Source organism: Colobus angolensis, unplaced genomic scaffold (assembly GCF_000951035.1).
Source record: "Colobus angolensis palliatus isolate OR3802 unplaced genomic scaffold, Cang.pa_1.0 Scaffold90, whole genome shotgun sequence".
Lineage (NCBI taxonomy): Eukaryota > Metazoa > Chordata > Mammalia > Primates > Cercopithecidae > Colobus > Colobus angolensis.
Window position 1 is genome coordinate 5,602,368 of NW_012122932.1, and position 17,755 is coordinate 5,620,122.

Consider the following 17,755-nt stretch of genomic DNA (forward strand, 5'->3'; position numbering starts at 1 on the left):
CTCGGCCCCTTCTCGCGCCACGGCCCCGCCCCTCCAGTGCGCGCAGCTTCGCCCCGCCCTCGGGATCCCGTCCCAACCTTGTGCTAAGCTCCCTTTAGTTTCAGACGCATTCATTCCTTCGCTCTCAGCTCCGCCCTTTCTCCTCCAACTCCGCCTACGCCCTGCAGAGGGAAGGCCTTAATACCTACGCTAGAGAGAGAGAGTCCAATGAAAAGAGCGCGGGGGCGGAGCCGGGAGGAATCGGTCCAACTCTCGGCCGGGAAATCTCTGGCCGGGGCGGGGCGGGGCGAACCTGCCAGTGACTGGACTCAGCTTTGCATAGCAATACACAGCTTTGCGTAACCAATACAGGAAGGCATTTAAAGGCGCCTCTGCCGCCACAGACCTTGCAGTTAACTCCGCCTTGACCCACGCTTCTCAATGCAGTCCCTGATGCAGGCTCCCTTCCTGATCGCCCTGGGCTTGCTTTTCGCGGCCCCTGCGCAAGCCCACCTGAAAAAGGTGAGTGCAGCCTCCTGACCCAGCTACGGGTGTGCGGGTCTGGCTGAGATATGGGGGTGGCCACTGCGTTATCTAGAGTTGGCTCTCTGCACTAGAGCCTTCCAAAGTAACTCATTATGGGATTCTGGTCTGTACAATGAGGGTGGCCTCTAAAGACTTGTTCTGCTCCAGGCCCTTTTTGGAGCGATTCATCTCACATCTGCACTCTGCTGCCCTCTCTCCAAGCGCCGGAGTGAAAATGCAGAGAGCCTTAAAACTAAGGCATTGCCCCCAGAGATTCAGTCCTGTTACCCTGCACCTTACTCCTGACTCCTACTCCTTATGTCCGCATGATAAGGCCTGTTGCCTCGTCTCTTCCCCTGCTCGAATGCCCTGAGCTCTTCCTGAGACATTGGAGGACTTGAGAGCTTCTCCAGGCCAGAGGATCCAGATTTTCCCATCTGGTAACAAATAACCAGGCCTGTGACCCCGCTGCCCTTGGTTGTGAGCCACTGAGACAACAGTCCCCCTACCCTCCAAGCTTCCTCCTTCACCTCTCATTCACACCGTGCTGCAGATCCCTGGGAAAGGGAAGTTCTATAATCCCTTGACCTGAAAAAGCCTAGTTCCTGGCTTATTGCAACTAGCTTCATAGATTCTGTCTATGTTGTTGCAAATGACAAGACGTTCCCCCTTTTAAAGGCTGAATGGTATTCTGTTGTGCATATATGCCACATTTTCTTTATGCATTCAATTTGATGGATAATTTCTTTATCCATCAAGTGTCTGTTGATGGACACTTAGGTTATTTCCATATCTTAGCTATTGTGAGTAATGCTGCAGTGAATATGGGAGTGCAGATAGCCCTTCAAAATTTCAGTTCCTTTGGATATATACCCAGAAGTGGGATAATGGTTCATATGGTAGTTTTGTTTTATTATCTCACTTATATGCGGATTCTAACCAAGCTGAACTTACAGAAGTTGAGAGTAGAGATGGGGTCTCACTGTCACCCAGGCTGGAGTGCAGTGGGGTGATTGTAGCTCACTGCAGCCTTGAACTCCTGGGCTCAAACAGTCCTCCCACCTCAGCCTCCTGAGTAGCTGGGACTACAGGTATGGGCCACTGAGTTCTGCTAAGGAGTAGGCTTTGAGATTTATTGCACACCAGGGTGACTATAGTTAGTAATGTATTATATGCAGAAGCTCCTTAACTTTCCATGGGGTTACTTTCTGATAAACCCATCATAAGTTGAAAATGCATTTAATACAACTAACCTGAGCATCATAGCTTAGCCTAGCCTACCTTAAACATGCCCGGAACATTTACATTAGCCTACAGTTGGGCAACATCATCTAACACAAAGCCCGTTTCATAATAAAGTGTTGAATGTCTCATGTGATTTATTGAAGACTGTACTCAACGTGAAAAACAGTATGGATACTTAAAGTATAGTTTCTACTGAATATTTATCACTTAGGCACGATTGTAAAGTGGAAAAATGGTATGTCAAACCATAGTAAATCAGGAACTGTGTGCATTTCAAAACAACCAAGAGAATACATTTCACATTGTACCCCATAAATGTATACAACTGTGGTTTGTCAATTAAAAAAAACCCCAAGACCAGGTGCAGTGGTGCACACCTGTAATCCCAGCACTTTGAGAGGCTGAGGTGGGCAGATTGCTTGAGCTCAGGAGTTCAAGACCAGCCTGGGCAACATGGCGAAGCCCCATCTCTGCAAAAAATACAAAAATTAGCTAGGTGTGGTGGTGTGCACCAGTAGTCCCAGCTACTCGGGAGGCTAAGGTAAGAGGATTGCCTGAGCCTGGGAGGTCGTGGCTGCAGCTGAGATTGCACCACTGCATTCCAGCCTGGGTGATAGAGTGAGACCCTATCTCACCAAAAAACCCCAAAAACAAAAACCTGATTCCATTGCCTCTTGGCTGCTAGCTGTGGGCAAGACATCAAACATTTCTGGTAGCAAAGGGATAGGTCCACCCCTGATCCCCTTCCTCCTACCATCTTGGAAGTGTTTGAGAGTGAGGAACAGTGCTGTGTAGGGGAAAGTGTATGGTACTGAAAGCAGGGAGGCTTGGCTTCTGATCCTTCCCCTGTCTCAATCCATGGATTACCCGAGTCTTGGTCTCCTCATCTGTACTCCTCATCTGTACGATGGGTGTGATGGTGCCAACCTGAATCTCGTCAGTGAAGGGAAATGCATTCATTTATGGAAAAGTTCTAAAATCAAAAACAAATAAAGCCATATAAATCTGTGGGCTTGGCCTCACTGTGCCCCCAAGGCAGAAAGTCTGTTTTGCTTGTTGAATGAAGGAATGTGGAACTTTTGACTTCATTTACCTGGAGAATTTATACCTTGTTCCTGAATATTGGCTGAGAATGTTTCTCTTGGCTCCAGGGCTGGCCGCTATGAGGTGGAGTCTGGCTAGAGGCTGCTAGCTTACCCTACAAACTCATTTGTTCTCATTTATGCTGTGGGTATGGATGTCATCTCAGACTAAGTCTTAGATTGGCAGTTTTGAAGAGGCTCTGAGACATTATAAAGGTCACTCAAAATCACACAGCACCTACATCTCAGGGCTCATGTGATTCAGAGGCCTGACCTTGAGTCCCTGGGCCAGATAAAGACTCGGGGAGCGGGGGGTGACAGTGAGTGAACATTAGGAAACCTGAATTTCAGTTCCTCTTCTAGCATAACTGATCTTGTGACTACAGGCTGTGATGAGTGTTAGATAACAGGGGAGGATATCTAGCCCCATGCTAGTCATATAGTAGATGCTTAATAGACTATAGTGCTCATATAGTGGCTGTCATTTGTTGTACACATACTGTGCGCTATGTACTGAGCTATGTGTTTTTTTCCTAAAAAAAAATTTGGAATAATTTTAGGTTTATGGAAAAGTTGCAGCGGGGCGTGGTGGTTCACCTCTATAATCTAGCACTGTGGGAGACCGTGGCAGGCAAATCACTTGAGGCCAGGAGATCGAGACCACCCTCAACCTGGCCAACATGGTGAAACCCTGTCTCCACTAAAAATACAAAAATTAGCCAGGCATGGTGGTGTACACCTGTAGTCCCAGCTACTTGGGAGGCTGATGCAGGAGAATCACTTGAACCTAGGAGGCAGAGGTTGCAGTGAGCTGAGATCGTGCCACTGCACTCCAGCCTGGGTAACAGAATGAGACCCTGTCTCAAGAAAGGAAGGAAGGAAGGAAGGAAGGTAGGTTACAGAGATAATATAGAATTTCTATATAATCCTGACTCAGTTTCCCGTTAGCATCTTACATGTACATATCTCCAAAACTAAGAAACTAACATTAGTACATTACTATTAATTGAATTTTAGACTTTATTTGGATTTCACCAGTTTTCCCATTAATGCCCTCTTTCTGAGCCAGGATCCAATCCAGGGTACTGCATTGCCATTGTCATGACACATATCATTGTAGTCCCCACTCTCCTCTAGCCTATGACAGTTTCTTACTCTTTCCTTGTTTATTCAGGAGCCTGACAGTCTTGAGGAGTTGTGCCCTGTGCTTTCTGTATACAAACATCTTGCCCTCACAATAGTCCCGTGAGAAGATATCATTATGTCCACGTAATAAATGAAATTTTGAACCTCTAAGGGGTTAACTTACCGATGGTCTCAGCTAGTGAGACTGGGTGAGCTGGGTTTTAACTCATACCTGTAGTACCCATATCTCTGCCTCCAGAGCTGTGCCCTTCCCCTCCGTCTTGTGCCACCTCTTCACACTTGTTAGCCTAGGCTGGGATGACAGATATCTGGTGACCAGCCTGGCCTTGGTGGGCATTGCTAATCCATGACACCTCCCTTCCCCTATGAGCCTGGACTCAGCAGCAGAATTTGTCACTACAGAGACAGCTAGCCGGGCACTACCCTTAGGAAGCCATCTTGTTACGTCTCCCCTAGGACCTGGGAAAAGGAGAGCTTAGGATAGGGGAAGGGATTCTTCTCCAATAGGTACTCTGGACTCTGGATACCCTACCCCCACCCCCAGCCCGGAATCAGTCCTCTGTGTGGATCAGGCTGCCTTAGAATCTATGAAAGCAGCCCCACCCACAAAACTAGTCCTGCTCCCATGTTGCCCTCTAGCCTGACTCTTAATTTCAGGCATTCTTTCCCTTGACCACTTTCAGTCTGTTCACAACCACAAATCACAGTGTAGCACTGTCCTTCAGTGGGGTTCCACTGCACCTATAGTAAAAGCAACCTCCTGATTATGGCTTGTGGGGTCCTGCATTAAATGACCCTGCCACTCCTCCAACCTCATCTGGGTCCATCATCCACTACATTTAGCCCATGGCCTTCTCCCAGTGCCTAGAGCAGTCAAGCTTCTTTGTGCCTCGGGGCCTTTGCCTGTGTTCCCTCGGCCTGGCCTGCACTTACATGTCTGACTCCTCATCCCTCAAGCATCCAGCTTAAGTATCACTTCCCCACCACCCTATGTAAGTGAGTCCTTCGTTGCTGTCAGCATTACCTTCTGCTCTTTTCCTTTGTGGCACTCACAAATCATAGTGGGTGATATTTATTTACATTAGATGGTAAGCTCCTCAAGGCAGGGCAGGAGCCAGGTGTGATTGTTTACCACTCTTGCCACAGTACTTAGCCCGGGGCCTATCATCATTGCTCCATAAATATTTGTGAAATGATTATTGAAGGAAACATTTATTGGCAACCATTCTGTCCTTCCTTTCTTAGTCATGACATGACCTTTCATTCCAAGGGGTAGGAACCCATTCCTAAAAGCTCAGCTAAAGGAGAAGTTTATTACAGAGCTACAAGACATCTCATGGAGCTGCCGGCAGGAAGCAGAGGCTAGGATGCTAATGGCTGCCATTTAGTGAGCCGGCTCACGTGCGTTGTGCCTGGCATTGGGTTATGAGCTTTACGTACATGCTCTAGCCCTTGCAACATCCTGGAGAGGAAGGTAGAAATGCCTCCAGTTAAAAGATGTGGAAATTTAGACTCCAAAGGTGAAACTGGCCTATAAAATCACATGGTAAGTGTGGCAGAGATATGATTTCCACCCAGGGCTGTTTGGCTAAAGCTGTCATTCACCCATGTCTCTCCAAAGCCGTGCCCTTCACTGCTACTCCATACTGCTCTTATAGATAGGGAAGTAGGACTTCATCTGTTCCCTTTTCCACAGACCAACAGAGCCCTTAGCTCTTATCCCTTCATTAACTTCTGCTTGGTCATGGATCACAGATCTAGATGGTCTGGCCTCAACCCAAAACTTAGGATCCAGTGACAGCACAAAAAACCCGTATCCCCAGCCTTTTATGCCTTAATTCCAAAATTGGGCAGAGAGAATCTGTCAGCCTAGCTGGGGTTAAGTGATCCATCTTGATCCAGTCAGTGATGGGAGTATTGAAGGTGGGCATCAGCTTGGGGGTGTGGGACTGGTAGGTTTTCTCTCTGAGACAGGGTGTGGATGGAGGGAATGCCAACAGTCTCTCATAGGTGGCCTCCAGGGGGCTGGGAGAGGTGCGAGTGGGTGGGCAGAGAGTTTTCACGGTGTGGGAGGTGTTCAAGATCATCAGACAGGCCGGGAGCGGTGGCTCACGCCTGTAATCCCAGCACTTTGGGAGGCTGAGACGGGTGGATCATGAGGTCCAGGAGTTCGAGACAGGCCTGGCTAACATGGTGAAACCCAGTCTCTACTAAACAAAATACAAAAAATTAGTCAGGCATGGTGGTGGGCGCCTGTAGTCCCAGCTACCAGGAGGCTGAGGCAGGAGAATGGCGTGAACCCAGGAGGCGGAGCTTGCAGTGAGCTGAGATCGCGCCACCGCACTCCAGCCTGGGTGACAGAGTGAGACTCCATCTCAAAAAAAAAAAAAATAATAATCAGACAGGGTCCTGTTGGAGTGCAGAGTGGTGGTCACATGCAGTCACATGCAGATGTAGTGGTGGTGGAATCAGGAGACCTGGGGGATGTGGAGGAGGAACGCGAGGAGCAGCTCAGCAGAGGGATGGCGGGTGACCCTAGTGGGCACATGACCTGAGAAGTGGGATGGGAAGAAGACACTGGTTAGGACTGGGGAAGTCCATTCACTGGGGATTATTCATCAGCAAGTGATCCACTGGGGATCTTTTCATGAGTGTCCTATTCCTTCCTGAGTTAATCACCTGCCCCTTGACAGTGGGATTTCAGATGCCGTTAGATTTCCCATTGTGTTTTGTGTTTTCCATTGTTCCTGGCTCTGGGTTGGGCGTGGGGTGTGACATGAACAAGGTCCTGGGTGTGGGCTGCAGAGCTGAATCCTCCAGGAGCTTGCCCTCTGCTGGGATCCCAAGGCTGGCTGGAGAGGAGCGGGCAGCAGGGAGGAGGGAAGTCAGAGAAGGTGCCCACCAAAGGACGATTAGGTCAGTCTCCAGTTTTGAAGTACCAGGTCTGTCATATCCTGCCTTATAATTTACAGTATGCTTTTGAGAGATTATGTCTTTTGAGTCTTTTAGTTTAGTCCTGCCTATGAAATGAGTAGGACAAGTGTTATCCCAGGTTCATAGGTATGGAACCTCATAGAGGAGGCTTAGGGACGGGGGTGCCTCACCCAAGGTTACGCTGCCAGGAGCTCGTTTTTCCTGTGATCTGTGACAGTTTCTTTTGTCAACCTTTTTCTTCTCCTCCTTCCTTGCTGCCTGATTGTCCTCGGCCATCCCAGCTCGGTAGCTTCTCCTGGGATAACTGTGATGAAGGAAAGGACCCTGCGGTGATCAGAAGCCTGACTCTGGAGCCTGACCCTGTTATCATTCCTGGGAATGTGACCCTCAGTGTCGTGGGCAGCACCAGTGTTCCTCTGACTTCTCCTCTGAAGGTGAGCCTGGGGGTGGGTAGGGAAGGGGAGGTGCCAGGTCTGGCCAGCAGGGGCACTGGGGCGTGTATGCTTGGGGAACTGTGAAGAATTTCAGAATCCTGGATTCCCAGAGAATAGTACAGGACATGTAGATTCAGACACCCTTTCACAGGTTCATGGAATCTCAGGATCATGGGATTGAAAGGAATCTCTGATGTCAGCGCCAGCAATTTCCTGGTGAGGGCAGGAGTGATGGATACCTTGAGCCTGGCAGGAGCGTCCTGGCCTTCTCTGGGCCTGATGGCCAGTGGCTTGTTATTGTCTGACAGCTCTGGTTGGCCAATTTGGTTTTGTTGTTAATTATAAAATCGATATACCAATTAGCCAGTAATATATAGTCACTTTAGAAAACAGAAGTCATCAAAAAATAAAATAAAATAGGCCAGGTGTGGTGGCTCACGCCTGTAATCCCAACACTTTGGGAGGCTGAGGTGGGCGGATCTTTTGAGGTCAGGAGTTTGAGATCAGCCTGGCCAACATGGTGAAACCCCATCTCTACTAAAAATATAAAAATTAGCTGGGCATGGTGGCATGTGCCTGTAATCCCAACTACTCAGGAAGGTGAGGTAGGAGAATTGCTTGAACCCAAGAGGCAGAGGTTGCAGTAAGCCAAGATTGCACCACTGCACTCTAACTTGGGTGACAGAGTGAAATTCTGTCTCTAAATAAATAAATAAATAAATATCACTTGAAATCTCACTACCTAGTGATAAGGGGTAAGCACTTTTAACATCTTATAGGATATTCTTTGCAACTTTCCCCCATACAATTACATATATAACATACATATTTATTTTTAATGGATATGTATGATAATAGGCAGTGCTCATTGTAAATGTCCTCCAGTAATCTAAATCCTAGAGATAGTCAGTGTTTGCTCTTTATATAACGAGTCAGAATTTTTATGTGTTTGTAAATACATATACACTTATACTCATGGGATTATATGATATGTGCTATTATACTTGCTTTTTTTTTTTTTTTTTTTGCGTCATACTCTATGTTCCGTATCTGTTTCCAAGGATTACGTGACTCTACTTAGTCAATTTTTTTTTACCCAATCATTATTTAATTATTTTAATTTATTGTAATTTTAGAACAATGTCTCACTTTGTTGCTCAGGCTGGAGTGCAGTAGTGTGATCATGGCTTACTGCAGCCTTGGGCTTAAGGGATCCTCCCACCTCAGCCTCCTGAGTAGCTGGGACTACAGGTGCATGTCACCATGCTTACCTAATTTTTTTTGTTTTTTATGGAGACAGAGCCTCCCTATGTTGCCCAGGCTGATCTCAAACTCCTGGACTCAAGCAGTCCTCCTGCCTCAGACTCGCAAAATGTTGGGATTATAGGCTTGAGCCACCTCGCTCAGTCCACCCAATCATTTTTAATGGCAGAAATATTCTGATGTGGATCTTTCATAATTTGTATAAAAAGTCCATTGTTGAACATTTAGTTTGTTTCCAGGATAGTTTTTGTTTGTTTGTTTGTTTGTTTTGAGTTTGTTTTGAGACAGGGTCTTACTCTGTTGCCTAGGCTGGAATGTAGTAGTGCAATCTTAGCTCCCTGCAATCTCTGCTTCCCGGGTTCAAGTGATTCTCCTGCCTCAGCCTCCCAAAGTGCTAGGATTACAGACACCTGCCATTTCACCCCACTAATTTTTGTATTTTTAGTAGAGATGGGGTTTCACCATGTTGGCTAGGCTGGTCTTGAACTCCTGATCTCAGGAAATCTGCGTGCCTCGGCCTCCCAAAGTGCTAGGATTACAGGTTTGAGCCACTGTACCTGGCCAGAGTGTTTTTTATTTGTTTGTTTGTTTTTTGTTTTGCTATAATAACCACCTTTGTAGAAATTATTCTTATAGTACATCTTTTTATAATTTTCTGATTATCTAGATACACACTTTTTAGGTCTTTTGATACATATTGCCAAAGTGCCTCCTAATGTTTGAACCAACTTGTATCATTCCTAGTGAGCGCAGATGTCTATTCATAAGTTTATTTGCCTTTTGTATTTACTTTGGGAATAACCTGTTTGTTTCCATCCATTGACTATTTTAGGGGTGTATGTTTTTATATTTTCTTAGAAAACAATGAAGACTTTTCATATATCCATTGCAACACCATTTATTATGGTCCTTTCCTCTCTAGCTAAAATTGCTACCTTTATATGATGTTCCTCTATGCCCTTCAGTCTGTTCCTGATCCAGATCTATTCTGGTACCAGTTTTGTCTTAATTATTTAGAAGATTCCTGATTTGGAATCTGTGTTTCTATCATTACCCTTAGACCTGTCTTAATCACAGCTCCTACCTTATGGGCTTTCCTTGAGCAATACCTGAGTTAGAAAATAATGTAGAGAGTGCTTTGCACAGGGCCTGGCAGCCAGGACATGCTCAGTACATGTTAGATCTTGTGAACATTTCGATTAGTACCTGTCTTATCCTGCAGCCTCTTGACCCAGACACAAGTCCTGGATATGTGGCAGCTTTCAGCTCCCCTGCACCTCCTACCAAGTCTTTTCCTAGCTGAGTCATTGTGTTTCCATTACTGTTCCTCAAGTGATAGGGGGTCAAGCCCTGTACCCTTGGATCTGGGCCAAAGGATAGAATCATTCCCTATGTACGGACACTGGACTGTTTCTCTGCCAGGGTCACACACATTTATTTGTGTGCTCCCTCTGCTGAATCTGGAGTGTGGGCTCTCCTGGTAGGCCATCCGCCATGCTCCCTCTGCTGCCATCACCATGCAACCACTAATGGCGTTTCCAGGGACGGGGCTATGCAACTGACTTGGAAACAAGCAGCTGGCAAACCCCCTCTTCTACCCTCAGCCTGCTTTTCCTGGCTTCTTCACAAACCATTAAGATGGGTTTTACTCCCTACTCTTCTTTTCCATTGCTTCATTACCTGTCATAAATTTGGGCCTACATAATCTCCTCTGTCTTTACTGTCACTAGTGCTTAGTAAAAATTGGCCTCTGATCCCCTCTGCTCCTTCTCTTTCCCCAATTTATTTATTTATTTATTTATTTTATTTATTTTTTTTGAGATGGAGTTTCACTCTGTTGCCTAGACTGGAGTGTAGTGGCGTAATCTTGGCTCATTGCAACCTCCACCTCCTGGGTTCAAGGGACTCTCCTGCGTCAGCCTCCAGAGTAACTGGGATTATAGGCGTGCACTACCACGCCTGGCTAATTTTTGTATTTTTAGTAGAGATGGGGTTTCGTCACATTGGCCAGGCTGGTCTCGAACTCCTGACCTCAGGTGATCTGCCCACCTTGGCCTCCCAAAGTGCTGGGATTACAGGAGTGAACCACCACGCCCGGCCCCCAATATTTCTCTTCTATATATATATATATTTGGTTCAGTTCTTTTTTTAGGATATGTGCATATCAACTATTAGATGAAAGCTCTTCTGACCACTTGCTAGGGAGAAGAGACGATGAGGGACAAAGGGTCTCAGGAAAGGTTGCAACTTGCTCCAGGTCACAAAGCTAGTTGTTAGCATGGACAAGGCTGGTGTGTTTATCTTGGGGTTTGGTTCCTGAGCTTTTACTGGCAGGGAGGTAGACTTAGTGCTTGGTGTATTTGCAGGGGAGGGGAGAGGAGTGCTGCAGATTCAGTTCCAGAACTCTCCCCTTGCCCAGCAGACCCGCTTATGAGAGCTGCCCAGAACTAAGCTCTGGATGAGCCTGGAGCACTCGTGGGGTCCATGGGGCTTCGACCCCTTGTTACACTGAGGCCCAGAGGAGAGTGACTGCCCAAACCCAAGAAAGCAACTGCCATCCTTTTTTCCTCTGATCTTGCTGTAGTGAAATTTCTTTAATCAAAAGTCAAATCTGCGACCTGGGTGGATTTGACCCCAGCTGCAATGTTTAAAAGTTAGATATCCCAGATTCCATGGCCATGGGTAAGACTGGAGCCTGCTCAGGAGCTCCCTTTTCTCTTTGGACTTGCTCCATGGGATCTGGCATAGCCACTGCCCAGCCCTCCCTCAAGTTCTAGCCTGTGGGACCCTGGTTTTCCCATCCTTGAGAATTGTAAATTGTCACTGTATTTGTCTTATTCCAGCCTTTCAGGCTTGATAACTTGGCTCCCCCAGCACCCAAAGTCATATACATGCCTGGGCTCGTTACTCCGCCCCGCTTCCTTTTCTGAGTCATAGTAGCAAATAGATTGAGAATAAGAAATGAGCCATCATTTCCGAATGGTAGGCATGGCTGCTGCCTTAGAACCCTCTGTTGACTTCAGTTCAGTACACTTCTTGTGTCGTGCTGGTCCTGTGGTGGGGGTAGAAGTAGAGATGAGGGAGGCACTACCCCTTCTGGTAGATGCAGCCCTACAGGTTCTAGCCTGGTGGGAGGAGCGCTGGCAGGACTTGTCCCCCTACTGGCCTCCTCTGCTGCGTGCTCTCGCTCAGGGCATAACTGGTTCCAACATTCTCATTAAGGTATTGTCGACACAAAGAGAGAGTATTGGCTAAGGAAAAAGGCAGGGCAGAAGTCACGGAGGAGGAAGCTTTTGATTTCAGGCACTGTGCGAAGTGCTGGTATTTCCCTCTCAATGGGACCTGTGAGAGAGGTGGGCACTCTAAAATATCCCATTTTTGAAGATGAGGTGAGGCTGAGTGCAGTGGTTCACGCCTGTAATCCCAGCACCTTGGGAGGCCCAGGCGGGTGGATCATTTGAAGTTAGGAGTTTGCGACCAGCCGGACCAACATATTGAAACCCCATCTCTACTAAAAATACAAAAACATTAGCTAGGCATGGTAGCTCATGCCTGTAATCTCAGCTACTCAGGAGGCTAAGACAGGAGAATCACTTGAACCCAGTAAGCAGAGTTTGGAGTGAGCCAAAATCGCACCACTATACTCCAGCCTGGGTGACAGAGTGAGACTCTGTCTCAAAAAAAAAAAAAAAAAAAAGTAAGGGGATGGCCACTGAGAGAGATTAAGCAACTCACCCAAGGAGACAATAAAACTAGGAAGTGGCAGAACTAGAATTCCAACCTAGGTCCTCTGACTTTTCCTAGGCAGCGGGGTAGAAGCAGGTTTGATGAGAGAGAGGAGGGCTGAGAGGGTGCTGTGTGGCCAGTGGTGGAGATAATGGGTATGTCTTAGCAGCAGATGAGGCCAGTGAGAGGAGCAATTTGAATTTGTCCACTCAGAACACAGGATGTGCTGACTTCTTTGTTCTTTCTGGGCCTGGAGGAAGGCAGGAAAGCAGCTAGTATCTCGACATCTGGGGCAGCTGGAAGACTTGAGTCTGTGGCCTGGGAACCAGCCTGAGCTCAGCAGCCTCTGAGGATATAAGTGCCTATCCAGGATTTATCTCTTAGAAACAGAGCCCCAAATAAAGTGAGCCTAGAGGCTGGGATTCCTAGAATGTTAGAATGTCAGAGCTGAAAGGGATCCTAAAAATGTGATTTCCTGCCATAACGCCGATAAGGAATCAGATATTTGAGAAAGCTAATTTCCTAGTACTCTTTCCTTAGAATTTTACCTTGATACCTTTGGTGGGTGATGGACATGGTTCTAAAGGACAACTAATTTGGCACTAGAGGCAACTACATGGTGACTGTTCAGCACGTGCCTGGCACAACTGGGACATCCGCCATGAAATTCTGGCCACTTCCTCCTGGTCAGCTTCAGCCTCCAAAATGGGAGCAAAGTCACGACAGCATGGAGGTGTGAAGTGTGTTCTAGAGCTTCTCACCCAGCTCGACTCCAGGCACAAGAGTCTTTTGTAGCTTTCCCAGCTGAGTCAGGGAGCCCACTACTCCTTGAGATAGCTCCATCTGTTGTAACCTAGCTATGATTTTATACCAGTCCCAAGGTGATCTTTCTATACATTCCTGTTGTTCTTAATTCTGTCTTCTGTGGCAGTAGAGAGAAAATGTGACCCAGGAGCAGCCAGTTGGGTTCATTTTGGTAACCAGCTCATCAGTTGATAGTAACTACCTGAAGTCCTATGCAGAAAAGGATTCTGGGGCCAAGACTGGGCTCAGAAGGGAAGCCCAGGAAACAATGCCACAGTTAACCAATTAGCAGTTAGATGACAAGTGCATTTCAATGCAAGTGTTAGAGTCAATCAATGAGTAGTGACTACCTAAAGAATTCTAACACTATGGACTGGGCATGATGGCTCACGCCTGGAATCCCAGCACTTTGGGAGGCAAGGTGGAAGGATTGCTTGAGGCCAGGAGTTCCAGACCAGCCTGGGCAACAAAGTGAGACCCCATCTCTACAAAAAATACAGAATGAGCTGGGTGTGGTGGCATGTGCCTGCCTGTGTTTCCCGACTACATGGGAGGCTGAGGCAGGAGGATCATCTGAGCCCAGGAGGTTGAGGCTGCAGTGAGTACAGTGAGCCATGATACAAAAAAAAAAAAAAATCCTAAGTCTATGTATAGTTCAGTGTAGGGGGAAAATTCACATTTGATTATTAATGTCTGCCATGGGCACAATAATACACTATACTCACACATGGGCCACACAGTGTTGCCATTCCTGGAACAGACTGTCTCTAAGATCTCATCCAGTTAAAAATTCTATGATTAAACTATATTGCTGCTTTTTTGAAGAGACAGAAGAGCTGGTATGTTTGCCCTGGAATTTATACTTATAACCTTTCTCAAACCTTTTTTTTTTTTTTTTTACCAGTTGGAATTAGTTCTGGAGAAGGAAGTGGCTAGCCTCTGGATCAAGATCCCATGCACAGACTACATTGGCAGCTGTACCTTTGAAAACTTCTGTGACGTGCTTGACATGTTAATTCCTACTGGGGAGCCCTGCCCAGAGCCCCTGCATACCTATGGGCTTCCTTGCCACTGTCCCTTCAAAGAAGTAAGTACTTAGGGAGGAGAGAGCGTTACCCCTGTGGCTAAAGAGATGGGGTTTGGAGAGAAGGGTCTTTGCATTCTCCTCCTGCAGATCTGGATGCCTCTGGATTTGTAAGCCAGTGTGACCTATCAGGAATCACTTATCTTTCGGGAGCCTCAGTTATCCATCTATGAAATAGGAGACTTGAACTTAGACGTGATCTTCAGGGCCCTTTTCCCATAATAATCCATGCTGTACAGTGCTATGGCAGTCTCTAATCTTGTGTGGTGGTTTCAAGAATGGGAAGAAGGGTGGTAGTTCATGGCTACAATCCTGGCAGTGGCTCTAGGAGAAAGACCCCATCAGTAGGCTCCCACTGACTGGCTGTCCACTGGCTTTCCCACAGGGAACCTACTCACTGCCCAAGAGCGAATTCGTTTTGCCTCACCTGGAGCTGCCCAGTTGGCTCACCACCGGGAACTACCGCATAGAGAGCGTCCTGAGCAACAGTGGAAAGCGTCTGGGCTGCATCAAGATCGCTGCCTCTCTAAAGGGTGTATAACGTGGCATCTGCTGCAGCGGAATGGAGCGGTGTGAGGAAGGTCCATTTTCCTCTGTTTTGTGTTTGCCAAGGCCAAACTCCCCCTCTCTGCCCCGCTTTAATCCTCTTTCTACAATGAGTCTGCTACCCTCACTGAAAATCATTTTGTGCCACTTACATTTTAGGCTGGGGCAAGCAGCCCTGACCTAAGGGAGGATGAGTTGGGCAGTTCTTGATAGCCCAGGGCATCTGCTGGGCTGACCATGTTACTTATCCCGGTTAACATTCGCTCTTTCTCTCTAAAGAGCCTCGTTCATTTCCAAAGCAGTTAAGGAATGGGAACCAGAGTGTTTTAGGACCTGAAGAATCTTTATGACTTTCTCTCTCTCATTCTTTTTTTTTTTTTGTCACTAAGTTAAAAGCAAAGTGAGAGTATTAACGTTTTGTTCTCCTCCAACCCCCTGTTACAATGAAGGGGCGAAAGTATTTGCTCTTAGTCTATTCCTCCCTTAACTTCTGTGACTAATTTTAATTTCCTTTCTAGATTTGCCCAATTAATACTAGGGTGCAGTGTATCCTGGAGAGGTAGGGTGTCGGGGGAGGAATCCCTTGGGGGAGATATTAGGGGTGCTCCATTGTTTACAAACTCAGGTACCCGCAGGGCTTAGCAAGAGACTTAAATGAGTGACAAGAACCTTGAGAAACAAGTTGCTTCCAGGCTTGATTTCGACTTTTCCCTTTTTTTTTGGAGACAGAAACTCACTTTGTCATCAGGCTGGAGTGCAGTGGCGCAATCTCGGCTCACTGCAACCTCTGCCTCCTGGGTTCAAGCGATTCTCCTGCCTCAGCCTCCCAAGTAGCTTGGACTACAGGCGCCCACCATCACGCCTGGCTAATTTTTGTATTTTTAGTACAGATGGGGTTTCACCGTGTTGGTCAGGATGGTCTCGATCTCTTGACCTCATGATCTGCCCACTTGGCCTTGGAAAGTGCTGAATTACAGTTGTGAGCCACTACGCCCAGCTGATTTTTCCTTTTTGATTAAAGATACTATTACAATGTAAATATTTCTTATACAGAAAGTCACAGCACATGTGCCCATTGATACAAGGCCGCTGAGGCCTGGTCTCCACTTGGAAATATAATTAAGGGTGACAAGGACTGGAGTAAGTTGGAGAGTGCATAGCCAGTCTGTGAAGACAACTGCTACCTAGCTATGACCAGTCAGTGCCACACAAGAATGGTGTGGGCCCAGTATTGCCAGATACTGGCAATACTTCAGCCTGGTGACAGAGTGAGACTCTTGTCTCAAAAAAAAAGTTTCAATGTTTACTCCTAGAGAAGCCAAAAATTCAGATTTTTATGAAGTCTTACCATTTTAAAAGATTGGCAGCTAATGATTTTTTTAAAAAGCTGTGCAGTGTGATGTATCCCAAACGGACTGGCTCATGGGTGGCCACTTCGCAACCTCTGATCTCAGACCATGCATGCCTTGTCCTCTTAAGACAACTCCTGTGGCACCATTTCTCCCTCCACAGGGCCAAAGCCATAGAGTCCGGTCCCAAGGAGAAGGCTCTTCCAGTGCTAGAAGTATGGGCAGCCTCTCACCCGTGAGCTGTGGCTGCCTGCCTCAGTCTTGGAGTCCTGTCGGGTGAATGAGGCAGATGGGAAAGAGTTAGCTTCACCAGCAGCTGCTTTTGGAGCAGGGGTCCAAGGAAGAGAGGGTGGCCTCGACATCAAACTGCCTGGATTTTTCTACCACCCTGTTACACCATAACAACTTCTGAACCACACACCAGCCCTGAGTTCTGGGCTCATCTGAAGCCTGGAATAGCAATAAATCTTTTTAACTTGCTGACAGTTTCTCCCTTGCTTTGGCTCCAGATTTCACTGATCAGATTTCAAAAGTGTTTTTGGGGTGGGGCTCTTTTGGTTGGAAGGGTTTGTTGGAATGGTACAGGTGAGCCGAGGCGATTCCAGGGACGGACCCTCCTGCTTATGTTGCAGGAGCTTGCTTGTTGTCTCTGCTTCATCGCCATCCAGTTCCCTTGTTTGCTATTTTGCTTTCCATCACATCATGACTGCGGAGGGTGAAAATCACCTGGTGACCATTGAACAGGCCCCAGAGACAAAATCTTTTTATCTGAGGAATTTAAAAGGGAGCAAAGACCACCTGGTGACTATCAAACAGGCCATGCAGAGGCAAAACTCCTTATCTGGGGAAAATAAGAAGTAATTAGACTTTCCTATTATCTAAAGCAGGCATCTCGTTCCAGATTTCTTTTCCCCAAAAAAAACCTTAGGAGTAACTAAAATTTCTGTACATCTCTAGAATGCCATGCTGAAACTGACTGTGCAACCCCAAGGTCCCGCTTTAAGGTCCATAAATATCCCTAAGGAAAAATCCACTGTGGTATGCTCAGTCCTCTCGCCAGGGCACCCCACCGCAGTCTTCTGCAGCATTCTTCCTTTCTAATACCTTTCCTTTTTCAAACCTATACTGTTGTTGGTGAATTATTTTTACCCACCCACGAGTTGACCACTTCTCAATGCTGGGGCTCTGACACCTTGCCTGGCGATGACCTCCACAGCCGTTTCCCTCTGTTGGATCTTCCAGCCTTATTCTCAACAGTTGCTTTTTAGTTCACATTCTTGACTGAATCTCAGTAGCTCAGTTAATCTTTTTATGTCTGCTCTGCTCTTGAGTCATATGTTCCTTGAAGTTTCTTAGGGGTGGGGGATGAGGAGTTAAAGGTGGCATCTTCAATCACAGGTCAAAGCAGACTTTTTAATAAATGGTGCTGAGCCAACTGGAAAGCCACTTGGAGAAAGCTGAGGTTAGACGTATACTTCACACCATATGCAAGAATGAACTCCAAGTGGATCCAGGATCCAAATGAAAGAAAATGAAGCCATATAAATACAGAAGGAAACGTGGTGGAAATATCCAGTGGCAACAAAATATTGACACATTTGACTACATAAAGAAAAAAAATGCAGGCCGGGTGCGGTG

At 46.8% G+C, this 17,755-nt stretch overlaps 1 protein-coding gene across 3 annotated transcripts; it reads left to right on the forward strand.

Moving 5' to 3' along the window:
* The first annotated feature begins 396 nt into the window (after window positions 1-396).
* GM2A (GM2 ganglioside activator) lies at window positions 397-17,736 on the forward strand. 3 transcript variants are annotated; one of them, XM_011931621.1, is made up of 5 exons: window positions 397-500; window positions 7,183-7,345; window positions 14,043-14,225; window positions 14,608-14,794; window positions 17,516-17,736. In XM_011931621.1, exons 1-4 carry the CDS (start codon window positions 421-423, stop codon window positions 14,761-14,763), a joined length of 582 nt encoding a protein of 193 aa, XP_011787011.1. In that variant the 5' UTR covers window positions 397-420; the 3' UTR covers window positions 14,764-14,794; window positions 17,516-17,736. The 3 variants fall into 3 exon arrangements, with proteins under 3 accessions (XP_011787011.1, XP_011787010.1, XP_011787012.1); XM_011931620.1 differs by lacking the exon at window positions 17,516-17,736 and having other exon boundaries at window positions 14,608-15,943; XM_011931622.1 differs by lacking the exons at window positions 14,608-14,794; window positions 17,516-17,736 and adding an exon at window positions 14,804-15,943 and having other exon boundaries at window positions 14,043-14,211.
* The last annotated feature ends 19 nt before the right edge of the window (window positions 17,737-17,755 follow it).

Excerpts from the sequence above, each read along its gene's own strand:
- GM2A (XM_011931621.1), top strand. The coding sequence starts at position 421 with ATGCAGTCCCTGATGCAGGCTCCCTTCCTGATCGCCCTGGGCTTGCTT. Across the intron at positions 501-7,182 it reads GCGCAAGCCCACCTGAAAAA|GCCATCCCAGCTCGGTAGCT; the intron begins GGTGAGTGCAGC and ends TGATTGTCCTCG. Across the intron at positions 14,226-14,607 it reads GCCACTGTCCCTTCAAAGAA|GGAACCTACTCACTGCCCAA; the intron begins GTAAGTACTTAG and ends GCTTTCCCACAG.